The 17657-nt window shown below is 43.6% G+C and overlaps 1 protein-coding gene across 1 annotated transcript in view; it reads right to left on the reverse strand.

The window, feature by feature from the left end:
* The window catches only part of TMEM161B (transmembrane protein 161B), a 34480-nt gene extending 18663 nt beyond the window's left edge, over nucleotides 1–15817 (reverse strand). Inside the window, exons 1-3 of the mRNA XM_066614849.1 lie at nucleotides 15616–15817; nucleotides 4546–4649; nucleotides 1248–1331 (exon numbers count right to left, since the gene is read on the reverse strand). Coding sequence (XP_066470946.1) covers nucleotides 1248–1331; nucleotides 4546–4649; nucleotides 15616–15618 — 191 coding nt within the window. The 5' untranslated portion in view covers nucleotides 15619–15817. The remainder of the gene's footprint in view (nucleotides 1–1247; nucleotides 1332–4545; nucleotides 4650–15615) is intronic.
* Between the last annotated feature and the right edge of the window lie 1840 nt (nucleotides 15818–17657).

Raw genomic sequence — 17657 nt, forward strand, 5'->3', positions numbered from 1 at the left:
GAAATGAATGGGGACTCACCTGAAATTGGCTAGCAACCTGACCCACAGTTTGAGAAATGCTGCATATAGTATACATGTTTCTCAGAAGTAAGTCTCATTTTGTTCAGTGGGCTTAGTCCCACGTAGGTGTGTATAAGATTGCAGCCAGGCAGCCTGAACTCCCAGGACTCTCGGCTTCGGCAGTACCGAAAATGGCTACCGCCGCACCCTGCACACCTCAGGTGGCACCTCAGGAGAAGGCAACTTTTGTCCCCTTCCCCCAGGTAAGGGAAGTAGCCCCACAGTGGGGCTACTCGATTCATCGCCAACCAAAAGGTTGGTGGTGACGAAAGAGCATGTTGGGCGGCGAGCCCCATACAAACGCTCAGGATACGGTGGAGTGCTCCACTGGTCCCGCCTCCCTCAGGTCCCCGCCTCAGAAGATCTACCAGACTCAACTAGAAGTGTCCTCCAGTTACGTCCCAGAGATGTACTGAGATCAAGGTCTGGAGGCATCCAAAAGACGGTTCCTGTTTCAGTTGAAACAGGAAGTGTCTTATGGAGGTCTTCAGGAGGCCTTATGAGGCATGGAGAGGTTGTGCACAGCCTCCCTGTTCCAGAAGACTTCCTGGACACAACTTCCAATCATGTCTGGGAGGATCCTCTGAGGCCCTCAAGTGCGGGTTTGCTATCCACATTGGGTCAAATCAGTGGATTGAAAACCCATAGATAAGGAGGACCAACCTGTATTTCAAAAATATACATGTTTACTGACAACAGAGGATAAAACCTGGTGAAAAGGATTTAGAAAAATCACACAATTGTAGGAATATATATAAGCAAGCATCTTTTTTATATATATAAAAGATGTGCAAGCAGCCTATTTGAACTTTTTAGTAGTAAGACAAGAACCAGACCCCCTACCTCTTGATCACATTCAGGAGTGTGCTCCTATCTACACAGTTCCTAGAAAATGGCCAATTCAAAGAGTTCTGTGCTTCTTTTTGCCTCTATCCCATAAACAATCATGTTTATATTATTACAGCAGTTAAAATAAGGCAAATTACCTTTCCCTTCCTTCTTTTACTCCTCTCAAATTCCTACACATTCTTGAAATTTTACTGGGCTACACATGTGTATGAATGTATTGGGAAGCAGATGTGCATAGAACAATTCTCTTCATTGATTTCCAAATATCTTTTGGAAAAGTTAGTCACCCATTTACAGTTAGAGGTTATAAAAATAGCTTGCCTAAATTGCTTACCTACCTATCTTTCTTGCCTTTTCCCTTTTGTTGCTTCCCTGCAAGAATGCGCAGTTCTTCTTCAGTGGGATGCTGATACCATCTTAAGCTGGAAGAAAGATATTGAATATACAAACAGAAATATGGATATTCAAACTAGGTATCAAAGTATCTGATCTTTGTTCCCTGGCAAAATGCAGATGTGCCATATGTCAAACACTCTGTCATATTGAAGCTGCCTCTAGTACAGAGCTTCCCAAAGTGTGGGTCGCTAGCCCAAGCAAAATGGAAAGCAATCTGGGCCCTCCTGCCTGCTCTTGCATCGGTTTAGCTCCAAAGACTGGAGTCTCTGGAGGCCTCTCCCAGCTCAGCAACTCACTCTATAGGTTTCTGTGGGCCTCAGAATGGCCTCCATAAGTCACTTCCAGTTGCTTCCAAAAACCAGAAGTGGCTTACGAAGGCTTTTGAGGGTCACACTGCAGAGTGGGTTGCCCACCCAGGATAGGTCTCCAGCACCACCAGAAGCATTGTGACCCACCGCAGAGGATGAGGTGGGTCACAGTGCTACAAAGTTTGGGAGCCCCGATCTAGAACACTCAGAAGAATCCATTCTGATATTAATTATATATACAAAAGTTATTATGCTTTTGCCTTTAAGTAACCTATTTGATCAGTGTCACCCAAGTACTTCAAGGAATTCAAAGTTCCTGTGACTCAATCAATGACATTTAAAACAATTTAAATACATGTAGACCAATGTTCGTCAACCTGTGGGTCACAACCTCAATGGGACAGCAAAGCCTTATTTGGGAGAGTGCAGCAACCTTCCAAAGCCTGTGCAACAGAAGGTATAGATTCAATTCAATAATGGATTATCAAAACTGAGTTTTTGATGCAATCCTGAACAGCCTCTTCTCTCCGTGTTGCCCTGCAGGTCCAACAGCCAGCCCTGCTCAGGCTGCTACCTTACGAAATTGCTGTAAAGACACAAGAGGTAGGGGGAAACAGGGTGGCAGCAATGGTGGCTGGGGGTGGGAAGATCAGGTCCCAGGAGGGGGGCAGGACTGGCAGTGTTTCCCCAGTCTCATACTTATTTTTTGGGGTCATAGCCCAAAAAAGGTTGAAGACCACTGATGTAGACTATGAAAACCTCCACCAAAGGGGGGAAGAAACAAGAAACAGAGCACTCATGACCTTCATCTGTTTTCTTTATCTCCAGACTGGTTTTCGCACAGCTATCATAGTAAAAATTCCATACTCTAAATCAGTGGTTCTCACACATATAGCACTCCACTTTTTAGAATGAGAATGTGACAAGACCCACCAGAAGGGATGTCATGACTGGAAGTGACAAGCAGGAAAATTTTTAACACTCCTACCCACACTTACCCAGAAATTCCATTTACTATCATTGTTAAAAGAATATGCATAGTAGCCTATTGAAAGTACAGATCTGTACCCTTCTCCCAAATGCAGTAACATACCATGGTAGCATCAAGCCTAATATATTAAAAATAAAATATTGAAATGAATGGGGACCCACCTGAAATTGACTCGCAACCCATCTAGTGGATCCCATCCCATAGTTTGAAAAACACTTATCTAAATTCCAAATATTGAGATTTCAGAACATGCCAGTCAATTATATTATACAAAGACATTGTTTATGTTGTACAAATTTGCTTTTGGATTTTGGGCACAGAGGATAAAAACAGGTCTGACAAAATATGAGGGTTTGATTATTACACATAAACAAACAGCACTTTTCATTAACCTACAATGCTCCCTTAGGACACTGATGAGCAGCAGATTCTTCACAAGAATCTACAAAGATGCAGCTTTTTTAACACAGACCAAGGGTCACTGCTGCATCATCTCCTTTGCATACATTTGGCTTCCATCTGCCTCTCTAGTGAGCAACTGTCTGGGTTGACATGCAGCTGTTACAGATGAGAACCAGGTTCACACAACAGTCCCCTGCATCTTCCATCCAACCACCTAGCTTGCACTGTCCTCCTACATGTCTCAGACTAACCCATCAATTAGACCCTTGTTGGAACAAAAAGAGTGTAAGGTAAATGGGAAAATGATTAGTTATCATTATCAGGTAAAAGCCAACCAGATGAACACCTAGGTTATACAATACTACAGTGATTTTATTTTGTTTTTCTGCCATAGTAATAAGTATGTGTAAGATTCTGTAATCAGCTCTTTATTTGTTATTCTGGGAATATTTTAAAGAGATTACTTCTATCTGGAATGTTAATATCAGCAGAAGAAAACCCGTGCTAAAATCTTTTATTATAACTTCACCTCCTTTCTGAACTAACTTTAGACAAGATCAATCCATTAGGACAGGGGTCTCCAAACTCTGGCCTGGGGGCCAGATGCGGCCCATAGCAAGCCTCTTTCCGGCTCGCGGCCAACCTCTTGTACCCTGAAAGCCTCTGGCCCACTTAACTGAACATGACCAGAACTGTGCTCCAACTGTGTCTGGAGGGTGTTCTGAGGGCCACAGAGGCTGAATGAATGAGTCCATTAGTTCATTTATTCACTTATCTAAGTTCCATCTCTAATTTATTTAAATTTTATATTTAAATTTTTTTTCCCGGCCCTCCACACCATGCCAGATATTTGATGTGGCCCTCTAGCCAAAAAGTTTGGAGACCCCTGCATTAGGAAAATACACCCCAACAGAAAATCATGATTAACATTGAAATCTTTGGGAAGTTCATGGTCAATCCAGATGCACATATTTTTTAAAAATTAAAGAACACAGAGGGCTTAATTATCTTGATCATTTTAAGGTCACTAAATAATTTGTCACAGATAGTGCAGTTGTCACCAAAGACTATTCATATTTTGAGTAACTATTTCCTCCCTTTCCTTCTAATCTTAAATCAAATCTTCAGCAAAAAGGGATACAGCTTTTAATTACAGGCACAGTTATACAAGAAACCACCACAACCATGTTATGTCAAATTACTGAGAAAAGAAACTTAAAAGTGAGAGCATTACACCAGTCAAGTATAAAGCCTATGAACAGCATGTACAATAGCATACCATGTATTTCAGTTTTATCTAAAGTTAATCTCTAGATAAGACTTAAGATTGAGAGCGAGTAGTCTCCCAAGAACCACCAGACTTTCCAGATTTGCACATCACTGTGATTTGTTCCTAGTCAAACTCAAACACACTATAAAATAGGGCAATTACAACAAGGATTTCTATCACATCTTAGAGACAATCAAATTTATTATGGCACAAGCTTACATGGGCTAGAACCCACTTTGTCAAATACGCAATCATTTCCCTTATCTTACCTGCCGCTACAGAGGAGCCACCGTGCAAGAGAGTAGTGAGGTATGATCTTCTGTATAATACTAGCCATCACCATAGTAACCACCAGCTGCACACCTATCACACCCTGCAAGAGGAATAAGCCAATACATGTTAATATTCAGGAACATATTTCTCTGTTTCAAAATCAGTTTATTGAAAGGAACCTTAAAGGTTATCTAGATCAACACCGTGCTAATCACAGGCAACTGTTACAGAATCCCTGACATGCAGTCATTTGAAATGACTTTCCTGGTTCAGATCTTGCCTCTGCCTTGAATTCTCACCAGGCAGCCTGAGGCAAGCCACTCCATTTCAGCCCCACCTCCCAACTGCAATATGAAAATACATACTGTGCAGGGTTGTTGTAAGTACAAAATCAAGGATAATACACATGATGCATTTTGCATGATCAGAAAGCATTCTTTAAATATTAAATATCATCACGGGTTGAGAATAAAAGGCAGGAGACAAGCCAGGGACATTGACCTGAACCAGTAGTATAAATATAAATGGTTACATCCTTAGCAAGAACCTAAGGATTCAGAAATATGACCTTTTAGGAATATGAGAGCATGTTTGGCTTTGTTTCCAAACGGTTTACCCAAGTGCAAATGTAACTTTTAAAAAAATGTTTTAGAGAGGAACACAGCATAGTCACTTGACCTTCAAATTCTCACTTAGCTACCAACTTGTAGCTGGGTCAGACTTGCAATCAGCCACCTCTGGAACAAACCAGAGTTGAACCCAGTGTGTCTCCATTATTGCGTCTATCATAGTATAGAACTACTTCATACTACTGTGCTTATATAGTACACTCAGAACATTATGTGGACATGCCACTACTTGAAGCACATCCCACCTACTCATGGGATAGGTCCTGGGAACCATGATGGTTGCTGGCCATTTCCCTACTGTGCATCTAGAGAAAAGTTTATTTGTGCTTTGTGTGCTTACCATAGACCAGTGTTTCTCAAACTATGGATCAGGACCCACTAGGTGGGCACAAACCAATTTCAGGTGGGTCCACATTCATTTCAATATTTAATTTTTAATATATTAGGTTTAATGCTACCATGGTATGGGACTGCATTTGGGAAATGTTACGGACCTGTGCATTTAACAAGCTACTATGTATATTCTTCTAACAATGATATTAAATGGGACTTACTCCTGGGTAAGTGTGGGTAGGATTGCAGCCCAGGATTGTAAAAAATTTTCCTGCTTGATAATGTCACTTCCAGTGGGTCCTGACAGATTTTTATTTTAAAAAGTGGGTCCCAGTGCTAAATGTGTGAGAGCCACTGCCATAGACTACTTGTAAATCAGGGTATAAAGTGAAGCAGCTGCTGCTCCATTACCCACCTGTCTGTATGGGTAATCAAATCAACAATTAGATATCTCTTATTTATGGTTACTGTGATTTTAAGTACTCAGTTTTAAACCGCTTTGGGCACCAGATTTTGCTAGGGAAAGGTGGTATATAAATCTATAAATAAATTTAAATATTTGCTTTAAAAACTAGGAGGGTAAGGGCCACAAAGAATCAGTGATCCAAAGTAACAGGTACAGTATTATAAGTTCACAAATAGCATGCAGAACACTGTGGTAATGACTGAGTGCACTAAATACATTGGCACAATTTCCATTACAAAGATTAGAATAATCAAAATTTCATAGAAAATATTTGAGAAGTAAAGCAACACATGGCCAAAACAGTAAAGAAGGTGCTCCATGTCTACGAAGGAAAGTCAAAAATATTTAAGAATTGCCTTTCATCTCTTATTTTTATAAACAAAAACTATCATGGAAAGATTTTAGAAAGTATGATGGCATTGCTGCCACTTAGGAAAGCGTTTTTCCAATGTTTGTCCCCTGCCAAACCACTTTGCATGGTCCACCTATTGGAAGCAACTGGCAAGGATGTTATTGCCAGTTACTTCCGGATTAAGAGGCCAGAAGCAATGCAACAAACACCAATAAGAGGCTCAGGGTAAACAGGAAGGCTTTCTCGAGCATGCAAAAAGTGTTTGGCCTGCTGAACCAAGCATTCTATTGCTGCTTGTTGTATTGCATTGCCAGGTAGCAGGAGTCTGGGGGTCCTGCGAATACCACCAGACATCACCTCAAGAACCACCGGTGGTACTTGTACCACTGGTTGAAAAACACTGACCTAGGACAAATCAAGTGACAAAATCAACATCCTTTTACTAGTAGACGCATTCAATGGCCAAAATAATCTTCACCCCAAGTCTTACCTCAACCCACTCCTTACTTCCTTAGTGCCCCAGTTTTCTAATTTTAAAAGAGCAGTAGAGACCACAGCAGACCGACTATCAACCCAAATGATCACCATGAAAACTGAGTGTAATGGACACTCTGGATGAAGGATGGCCTCAATGCAGTGTATTCAAAAAGTTTACCCAGCCATTGGAATCTTACCAACTAAAATGCACCAAACAAACAAGGTGAAGCAGTGATTTAAGTGTCAGAAAGATGAAATAGCAAAACATTAGTGTTTGATCTAGACTCTTCATGCATTCAGGCTGCCTGCAGCCTGTCTGCATGTTGTGATATAATCTTGCATGCATATAGCATCCTGTAAAAAGAAGAAACATTAGACCGCAGTAAGCTTCTAAACTTTAATGGGCACAGGGAAGCTGCAGAGATAGGATTTCCCTGTATCCACAGTATGTAACCCTCGGCGTTCCTGGTACAGAAACCCCTCCCCTGATGCAGGGGACACCTGTACAGTGGTTCCTCCATATCCATAAGTTCTGAATCTGTGGACTTGACTAACGGGAGATGCCAACCCCATTGCTGGAGGGCTTCAGAGGACCTCTGGACACAACTAGAAGTGCCTTTCAGAAGGCCTACCAGAGCCTTCTAAGAGGCACATCTGGTTTTTCCAGTCAGTCCTCTCCGCTGATTTAATTATCTGCAGAATTCAGAATCCATAGGGGACCTGGAACAGATCTCCTGCGAATAACAGGAGCTCACTGTGTACAATAAAAGCAACAGGTCAGATAAAAACAGCCAAGAATATCCCATCCTTACTCAACCCCAAAAAGCTGTAACTCATACAGCTCAACATCTATTTTTTTGCAGCTCTGAAAAGTAGCAACATCTTAAAATCAGAAGACTTCATAGATTGCCACTCAACTGCTAACCCCAAAGTTACAGGGCTGATCCAGGTTTTTCTGCTCATCTTCGGATTCTTTCCAGTTTCTCTACAGAAAGTCAAACACTGAGCTTACGTTTTTACCAGACATGTTATTCACTGTCTTTGCAATGACATTCTATTGCCAACTTATCTTCAGCTTTCATCAGATATGACCACTTTTCCACATTGTTATTAGGTAAACAGAGATGTAAAATTTCTGGAAATCTTCAAGCCATAAAAATAGTTGGGGAGGGGAACTGAAATATATATAATAATTTTCATCTCAATCCTAAGCTAATTGTACTACTTTAACAGTATAAAATGCATCATTTATAACTCAGCTAGCATATAAAATTGTTCCATTTGGCATATATATGAAATTTAGAAGTATAAAAGCCCTAGCTTTATACATACATAATTGCATAACCTCAAGAGAGGTGCAAACTACTGCACCTTATATTACCAAAGAATATAAGTATATCAATTTTTTGCCATGTGAGAACTAATAAAACAAAGAAAGCAGAAACCACAAATCTTGTAACAAACCAAAGTATATTACTTAGGCAGAAACTATCTCATACCCAAACTTTCACATTAAACTAAGGTTTTGCTGCCCACAACAATCTCCTGTAGTTTCTGCCTCACCTGCTTTTGATCTTATCCCCATGCAAGGCAATGTTTGTTTTTCCAGTTTGTAGTAGAATGCCTACATCACAGTCATTTGAAAGGTAAAAAGGTTGACAGGGCCAGGAATAAAGGACAACAGATACAGGTGTACTGGACTTTTCACAGTATTGAACTGTTCAAAAGAATGTCACCAGAAGAATGAAGATAACCAGAAGGTCACCTTCATAGAACAAAGGTCACCAGAAGAAGGTAAGTACCAACAAATGCCCTGCATGGTCTTCTCATGAAGATGGCAGCACCCTCTTGGTACATAAACATCTTCTTTGAAGGTTATATTTCATCAGCAGTATACACAGTAATTATCATTCCCTACTTTACATACAAATCTTCATGCCACAGAATTCCTGGCATTTTTCCCCTTTATTTATTTAATATAGATATGGAGCAGGGAAATGGAATAAACTTAGGTATAGGGTTCCACAGGTTCCACAACAGGATATTGGCCATGGGTCACAAAATGCATTTTAAAACAAAATTTTTATAACAAGTTAAAACTAAATATAAACTTAGCCATATAAATCGTCACCACATATATCATTAAAATACTTAACTTAATCTACTCAATCAGAATTCCTGGCATTTTGAGTGAGTAAAACCTTATCTTAAAAATCATTTCACTCATTCCAAAAGAAAAAAAGATAAATATTTCATCAAAATTGTTTTTAATGTTCCCCAACACCTCCATTTTTTTCATTAAAATCTGAACATTGTCCTTGGAGAAAAAACAGAAAAGCACTTTTCCCCCAAATTTTTCCAGATCTTCACATTTCTAGGAGGTATTCTTCATCTAGTAATCATAACTGTGTTTGCTCTTACCAAAGTGTGAAACCTTACACTAGGGGTGCCCAAACTGTGGCCCGCTGCAGGTCCCCATCCGGCCCCCAGGGGGTCCCCCCACCTCCAACTGGCACCCGGCCCTTACGCCAGCCCGCGCTGGCCCGCCGCACAAGCTCCGCGCCTTGCTCTCCCTCACTGCCACTGAGCTCAGTGGCAGCGAAGGAAAGACGAGCCCAGCTGGCGTGCAGGGCCTTTTATAGTGGGAAGGTAACGTGAGACTTGCAGGTCTCGCGTTACTTCCCACTATAAAAGACCCTGCGCGCTTGCCTCTTCTTCCTTACCCATGGACTGGGCTGGGTGCAGCTCCGTTTGGCTCTGCTTGGCTCCCCTCCCCTCCCCTCCTGCAGCCTGAGCCAAGAGGGAGAGAAAGAGAGAGAGAGAGAGAGAATGAATCATGAGGGAGGGAAGCCCAACCCAGCCCAGCCCGCAGCCCTCCAGAGGGAGGGAGGGCTGGTTGGCCAGCCAGTTGGCCAGTCAGTTAGGCAGGCAACAGCACCAGCACATGGGCAGGCAGGTAGCTGGGCAAGCAGGCAGGCAGCCCAAGCGAGGGAAGGAGGGAGGGCAAGGGGGGAGGTGAGCAGGCGGGTATGTGAAAGTGTGAAAGATTCCCCCCCTCCATTTATGTGTGTGAATGTGAGCATAAACTGGCATGAAGATCCCCCCCTTCTTAGGGTGAATGTGAGCATAAACTGGCATGAAGATCCCCCCCTTCTTAGGGTGAATGTGAGCATAAACTGGCATGAAGATCCTTCCCCCCTTCTTAGGGTGAATGTGATCATAAACTGGATTGAATTCATTCATTCATTTTCTGTCTCTCATATATTCTTCTATGTAAATTTATTCAAATTTGAAATGTAAATTAATTTTTTTCCCCAGCCTCCGACAGTGTCAGAGAGATGTTGTGGCCCTCCTGCCAAAAACTTTGAGCACCCCTGCCTTACACCAACAGTTTCCAATGTTTCCGGGGCTGTGATGCCCTCGGAACCTGGAAGTGAGTGGCAGTGATGCGAAACGCATCATGTGATGATGTCAGCAGCCACTCTCTTCCAGTTTTGGCGATTGTCGCAAACCTCCAGAGAGTGGTAAGAGGGTCAGGGTGAGCAGGAGAGCTTTTTGCAGTCCACAGTTTTTGCACAGTGCAGCTCTGCTCGCTAGGCTGAGCCTCCTGCTACTCTTTGGAGGTTTGCACCATGGTGTCCTTGCCAGGGCAGCTGGTGCCTGCAACTGCCTCATGAGGCCCTAAGAGTATCATGACCCACACTTTGGAAACTAATTCTTATTAAACTTCATCATGTTTTATTTCTCTATATTTTTCCAATTCATTGGAGAACATTCTAACTTCGTTCTGACTTATGAGCCTGTCCTCCAAAGCACCAATCATTCTCTCAGTTCATTTTGGACTCTCTTGGGAACAAAAAGCAACATTTAAAGTCTGCGGGAAAATATATTGTTTAAACTACTCCAAGGTAATTGCAACCCGTATCTCAAATAGGAGTATTAATCTCAAAGGTAATTTTTTTTTAAGAGAAGAGACCTTTATATTGACCATATGAGTGGTCCATAGGCTATTTCAGGTTTTAGAATAAAAAAAAGTACCACCTTTAGCCCTACTATTAGAATAAATTTATAGTCCTGACACACCAGTTGGGAGGGCTCACATTTCAGTTGCAAACATCTTTACCAGTAGCGCTGATAAGTCCAAGTGAACAACCCATGTCTTCCAAAATATTAGTGGGCGTAAACAAGTTTACAAATTGTTAAGTTTAACACTACTGCTTACTATATTCATTATTGAATAAAGCTATGCTATTCGCTCCTATCCTATTCCTAAAGGTTTTGGAGGGAGCACTTCCTGTAATAAGGTCAGAATGTACAGCAGCTGCTAGAATATAAATTATTCCAATTATTCAAGGATAGGGAAATTATCTACAATTTGCCTAAATACTGACTTAAGTAACAGTACCAGCTCTAAATGGAATCTGGCAGTAGTATGATAGTGTCTAGAAGCTAGCCATTCTGGGGCCGTATCATGCTAAACATGATTCCAAGATAAGCGCAGGCAGATTAACTATGAAGGACACAAAGTTGAACAAACAAGGTTACAAGTATGTGTGCAATGTACAGGCCAAGATACAGAGCTACCTCTATAAGTTTTTAAATATTTGGCTTCTAGAGAACAGAAACCAGTACTAAGTTGGCATACAGTTTTCAAAGTTATTTCAAAAATTTTGAAAACACAAAATGCAATGCAATGCGAAAAACCCCTGTAACAAAAAGGGTCCTTTAGACTAGCTCTTGCCAAACTATGGCCTGTGTTCCAGATCTGGTGTTTGGCAAGAGCCCTCCTCTCCATGAGTAGTGCTTACCATTCCACTGTGCTGCTGCTTCGTTCTTCACCCAGTCTGAGCACAGGGATACTCTGGGCATTCACATCTGCCCAGATGTCCTGTTACACAGCTTTTTGGGATGCCAGGTAACAGACATGACTGCCCAGAATGTCCTAGTGCCCAGATATACTGGGCATGAATGCATCTCAGAGGCAGAACAGTAATCTGCAGTCCAAACAGGGACCCCTTTTTTGGTGCACAGCGGTCACAAGTCTAGAGACCACTGTTTTAGACACACGAAAGATCCTAGTCCCTCCGGATATACATAAATTGGGGCATGGGAGAAGTCTTGGGCTTCCGTACCCTTCCACAGTGTACAGAATATCATGGAAACTCAAGTTTAAATACAGACAAGCCTCACCTATGCAATCCATTTACCATGTTTTCATGGCAGATTAAATATACAGAATAATGCACATAGGAATGCCTACATTGAGGTTTGTATATCGCCAAACTGGGGGTGGGAGCAGAGAGAAGAGATGGGTGGCTGTGTGTTGGATATTAAGCTTAAAGAAATGCTCTGATTCTCTTCTTAACATAACGTCCAAGACAGTGACAGCTCTAATTAAGAAACAGACAAAATCAATTTTATAAATATAGTTGATTTAAAATGCTTAGACCACAGAAAGAGAAACAACCAATGCATTCTTACTTTGCTAAAATGTTACAGACATAAAGCTCAGAATGAGACCAGAAAACATGTCCCAATAGGACCCAATGGGTTGCTGTTGTACAAGGTTGCTTCCCACAATCTAAACAAATGGAAAAAAAGTGAGCAGTTAAGAAGGCTTCAGCTTACTGACCTAGTTTCTCAAATATCACTAGCTAAGAGCTTCTTACTTACACAATGATAACTCACATGTGTTCATGCAATATTTATCATGCTTACATTAAGACTACTTAATCCTAAAACAAAATATAGAAAAATTTCCTTTTTCCAGTCTCCCCTCAATAGTATGATAGCGTCTGCACTGTGATAACCAGAATTTACCAGGACATCTGAACTAAGAAAACTAAGGTTAACATTAACCAGACTAACCACTAAATCATGGCTTGTAAGCCCACTTCAAACCATGGCTTGGAGACAGTTCCTGGTTAGCAATAGCCATAGTTTGACCGATTCAGACATAATGGCAAGCAACGAGTAAATCAGAAAAGGAAAGAAGAAGCACACAAGCACTTGATTCCTTCCTATGCCATTTGAATTATTTCAGAAGCCCCAGATCATGTGGAAGAAGTCCAAAACAATGGCTAAATTCCAAGTCTTAATAATATCTACTTTCTGATGTCTAATAGTATCTACTGATGTGGCTCCAAAAAGGCAGATATCTATTCAATTGGTCATACTACTTACTATGTTGTAGGAAGTAGTCATTTGTAGTAACATTTACTATTAAGCTGATCAAGAAAAATAGGGTCTGACCAATGTAAAATAAAAATCTAATTCCTCAAATATTACTATGGATGTACTAACCAGCAGCAGCAGACTGAATCTGACTCAGCTCCAGGTTCTCACTCTGAAATGTTGCTCTTCCGTTATTAAAAAACCAAAAGTGCCCAATTAAAGAATCATAAGAACTGCCTTTTCAAACAGCATTATGGATCCATGTAGTCTTATTCCTGCCACATCAACTGTGGTTAAGTCAGGTGCCACTGGAAGCCCACAAGCAGAGCATGAAGGTGATGAAGAGGACACTCCCTCTTGATGAAGGGAACATCTGCTACTCAGGTGTACATTACATTCGAGCCTGGAGATTTCATTCAGCTATTATAACCAGTGTTGATAGAATTAACTCACACATAATTGATGCTCATATACTTATACAAATTTATCTCACTTGCAAAACATTAGTTTCTTATTTTTTTATTTTCCGTAACACATTAGTTTCTATGACAAACATACAGATGCAAATACACAAGTCTCTCCCCACTCTCACAAATGCATGCATCATATAGCAAGGTTCTGAAAGGGAACCATGACCAGTGTATGTTTTGCAAATCTGGGTATGCACAAAGAGCCCTTAGATTACATAAGCTTCAAGCTCAAACTAAAACCTGGAGATCTACCTCTTATTAAGAACGCCTAGCAAATTAGTTGCTGGTCAATGAAACTATGTTGCAAGGACATCTGAGGAAGGAGCAGAGAGAGCACTCATTCATCAGTGGTTGGCTTACTAAACTCTGGAACACTGAATATTCTTAGTAAGTCCTTATGTTCAAAGAAAGACTGTGCTCCTATACACTGGCCATAAAGCTCCAGCTGCCAATGAGGAAGAGGAAAACAGGTAAAGAGTTGTCATTGTGCTTTGATGAGAGTCACTTTGAGAGCTTCTCTAGAGGTTAAAAGGAAAGAAAAACCTCCAAAATCAAACTGAATACATCAGTATTCACTGTTTCCCAGACAAATCTAGTCACAAAACAGAAATTTTCTCTCAATAACCTATCCTTGAAATTGCATAGAATCACAACAAAGTATAAGAAAACAAATAGATTAAGCTACTATTCACAACAACGAAAATAGCTTTGAATCAGTAGATTTTGATAACTTTCTGTTATTTTGTCGAACACAGTGTTACTTAAACTTTTTGTATTGGGAACCACCTAAGAAAAGTTTCACTTTACCAGTTGCTCAGGCCTCTGTGGCTATAATGGTGATCAGACAGCAGTGTTCTTTCCCCCACCCAATAGCAGGTTGTTTAACTCTTGAGGCACATAGCCTAATCTGCCTTGTCAGTTTTGCAACCCACCAAAAACTGTGATCCACAAGTGGGCCATGAACTCACAGTTTGGGAACTGCTCCTCTAATAGATTTGGGAAAAATTAAATAGATCAGCTTCAGCCAAGACAATCCATTTTTAAGAGCACCACCCTTTTTGGAGATATTCCATTAGAATGACTAGAGACCTTCATGTAAATGCACAAAGTTTGCATAACTCAAAATTCACTTTGATCATTCCCAAAGTCTTGGATTTGAAAGCTTCCCCTATTATGCAAATTTCCAATTCTACATTAGAAACTCCCAACACCTAAACATTAGGGTTATACAAATGCCACCCATTATGGCTGACTGAGACTGAAACTAGGCCTCACCCACTCCACCCATCTATTACTGCCCACATAGAAAGAGAAGCAAACAAGTGAAAGCACAAGACTACACTTGTAGGTACTTCCTATTTCTCTCCATAACCTCCATTTTATACTCTTACACCTGCAAGGTTCACAAGCAGGCAACACTTTCGAGACAGAGTCATACAGCTTGCCTTACTTCTGGTTCCTTTTAGACTTCCTTTGTTTTCCCTCCCCAAAGCAAATGTGAGACTCACCCAACAAAAAAAAATTGATAAGAATTTCAGTGTAAGCATGACAGTTCGTGCCCAGGTTTCTGAAAAGGGGGGTGGGTGGGTCTGGAGACAGACTGTACATCCATTCTCAAGACAACTAGGCAGAGGTCATGAGAAGAGAGATGTAACCTGAGAAACACTGAATCAAACTACCTGGTAAGGATCGTAACTCAGAGTTTGTCCTCTGCTGTACCACTTCATATGGCGATGACATCATCACCAGCCACTTCTGGGTTGGGAGGCCAGAGGCAGTGCGAGGGGGGCCTTTTCAAGCCCGGAAAAGCTGCTTTGGAGCCCACTGAACCAAGCCTCCTACCACTGCTAGTTGTGCCACACTCCTGATCTCACTGTTGGGCAGCAGGTGTCCAAGAGTCCCGCGAGACACCACCTCAAATACCACTAGTAGTACCCGAACCGCTGGTTGAAGCCACACACTTGGAACAGGGGACTGCCTGGGGAAGCACGTTTTATTCCCACTCACCCCCTCTCTTAGGCTCCTTCGTTCAGCCCTCACCCTGAGGCAGTCAGTCAGAGCCCCGGCCTAGGCCTGTCTACTCAGAACCCATTACAGTGAATGGGGTTTACTCCCGGGACAGCGTGGTCCCCCCAACTTCCAGCCCCCCGCCCGGCGGCGCTCACCATGCTTCTGCAACCTCCGCCGCCGCCACCTCCGCCGCCGCCTCGCGAGCTCTCCCCACGCCCAGCTCATAAATCCTCCCCGCGAGAGCCGGAGGGCAGGGGAGGAGGAAGGGGAGGACCGCGCGCTCCTCAGAGCCCGCTCCCCTCCAGGCAAGCACCGGTTTCCAGCGCCCGGCTCACGCCGCCCGGGCTTGCAGAGGTCACGCCAGGACCCCGCTCACGAGGACCCCGAGGGGCTGCCCGCATAGGCGCCTGAATGCAAGGGCTTCGCCGGCGCATCGCGTACCGCCTCCACGCCCTGGCCGTGACAGGGACGCCTGTTTCAAGGTCCCTGGGACTTTCTGAGGGGAAAGCTTCTGGGTTTCGCCCGCAGGAAGCTATTTTGTGAGCCTCTCCGGGACAGGCGCGACTTAGACAGCCCCACCCTCGAGGACTTTAACGAGCTAGAGGAAAGCCGCAGCGCGAACCCGGTCACGTGATACGAGAGGTCGTTAGTGGCGACCTTTGAGCCGTCAGCGGCAGAGACCTATCAGGGGTGAAGTCGGGACTCCTCATCCCGCTTGGGTGGGGAGGAGGGTCTCACCACCGTTAAGCGACATGAAAACAAGCCAATCAACGAAGAGCTTGGCCACTGCGCACGCGCCGTTTGAATTCGCACGCGCCGCAGCTGTTATCGCGCTGCATGGTGGCGGTTGCGGGGGGCGTGTGTGTGCGCGCGCGCGCGCTCCTTTTCTAACCCCGCTACACTTTTGTACGCGTAACGGCGTGAACCCGGAAGTTTTGGCTGGCGCGTCTCGTGCCGCTGGGGAGGAGGAGTGCGCGCGCAGGGGAGCGCGCGCGTCGGGAGTCTCACGCGAGCCACAGCGCCAGAAGACCGTTGGCGCGGTGTGGGATGGGGGCGGGGCCGCTGTGATGGCTCGCGCCCTTCTAAACGACCTGGCGAAGGGGTGTGTTAGTTGGGGGGAGGGAAAGCGCTGGCTGTCGCCTCACGGGGGGGGGTCTGTTGTGACTCCCTTCAGCTCAGTGATGCGCACATAGTAGTACACAAAACACACACCCTCACAGTGCGCAACGCACAGCCTTGTTCGTCTCGCAGCCAAGCGGGGCGGCACTCCTTCCAGGCTCCTGAGGACCTGCCTGTAGCAGTGTTTAGCTCAGGTTGGCCAGCCCTTTGCTTGGCTGTGAGAGGAAACGGGGTCGCCCCGCACCTCCCCAGTGGGGTGCCAACTGTCCCTCGTGATAAGCAGCAGAGCACCTGCCCCCAGCCCCTGGTGTGCTCCTGTGCCTCACCACCCACCCTGGAGCAGGACCCTGGTGGAGACCTGGGTGGCCTGATATCATAAGCACAGAAGAGGACCAGGCAGGGATGTGTGGGTGGGGAGGCAGGTGAGGCAGTGCCTCCCCACCAGAGTTCTTAGAAAAGCACCGCCATTGTGGGTGCTTGGGTGCCTCACACAACAGCAGCACTTTTCGAAGTACTCCTCCTGTACTTCGAAGTACTTCTCACAGCCTCACCTGCCTCCCCACCCACTACATGCCCCTGGGACCAGCCACCCCAAAACAGGACATTCAAGAAAAATGCTGAAAAGAAAAATTTCAGAAAATTTTGCTGAAATATTTCAGCAAAATAAAAGCTGAAAACACTTGTATTGACTTTGTGTGGTTAAACACTATTACTTATTTAAGACTATAGTACATATAATTTATTCATTACAAGAAGGCCATGTGCTGCCTGCAGGGGTTCACTCACAGGGAAAAGGAGGATGTTACCAGGACAGGAGGCTAAAAAATAAAAACATAACATAAGAACAACCCTATTGGATCAGGCCATAGGAACATCTAGTTCAGCTTCCCATATCTCACAGTGGCCCACCAAAAGCTCCAGGGAGCACACAAGAAAATGTCATAGGAAAAGAGGGCGTCTGGTCACCAGGGACATGCAGTGGGTGAGGAGGCAGTGAGGCAGAGCCTCTTCACAGGAGTCCTTCAAAAAGCACTGCTGCTGTGTCCAGAGCACCCACAACCCATGAGCAGTGCGGGGA

This window comes from Tiliqua scincoides, chromosome 2 (assembly GCF_035046505.1).
Source record: "Tiliqua scincoides isolate rTilSci1 chromosome 2, rTilSci1.hap2, whole genome shotgun sequence".
NCBI classification, from domain to species: Eukaryota; Metazoa; Chordata; class Lepidosauria; order Squamata; family Scincidae; genus Tiliqua; species Tiliqua scincoides.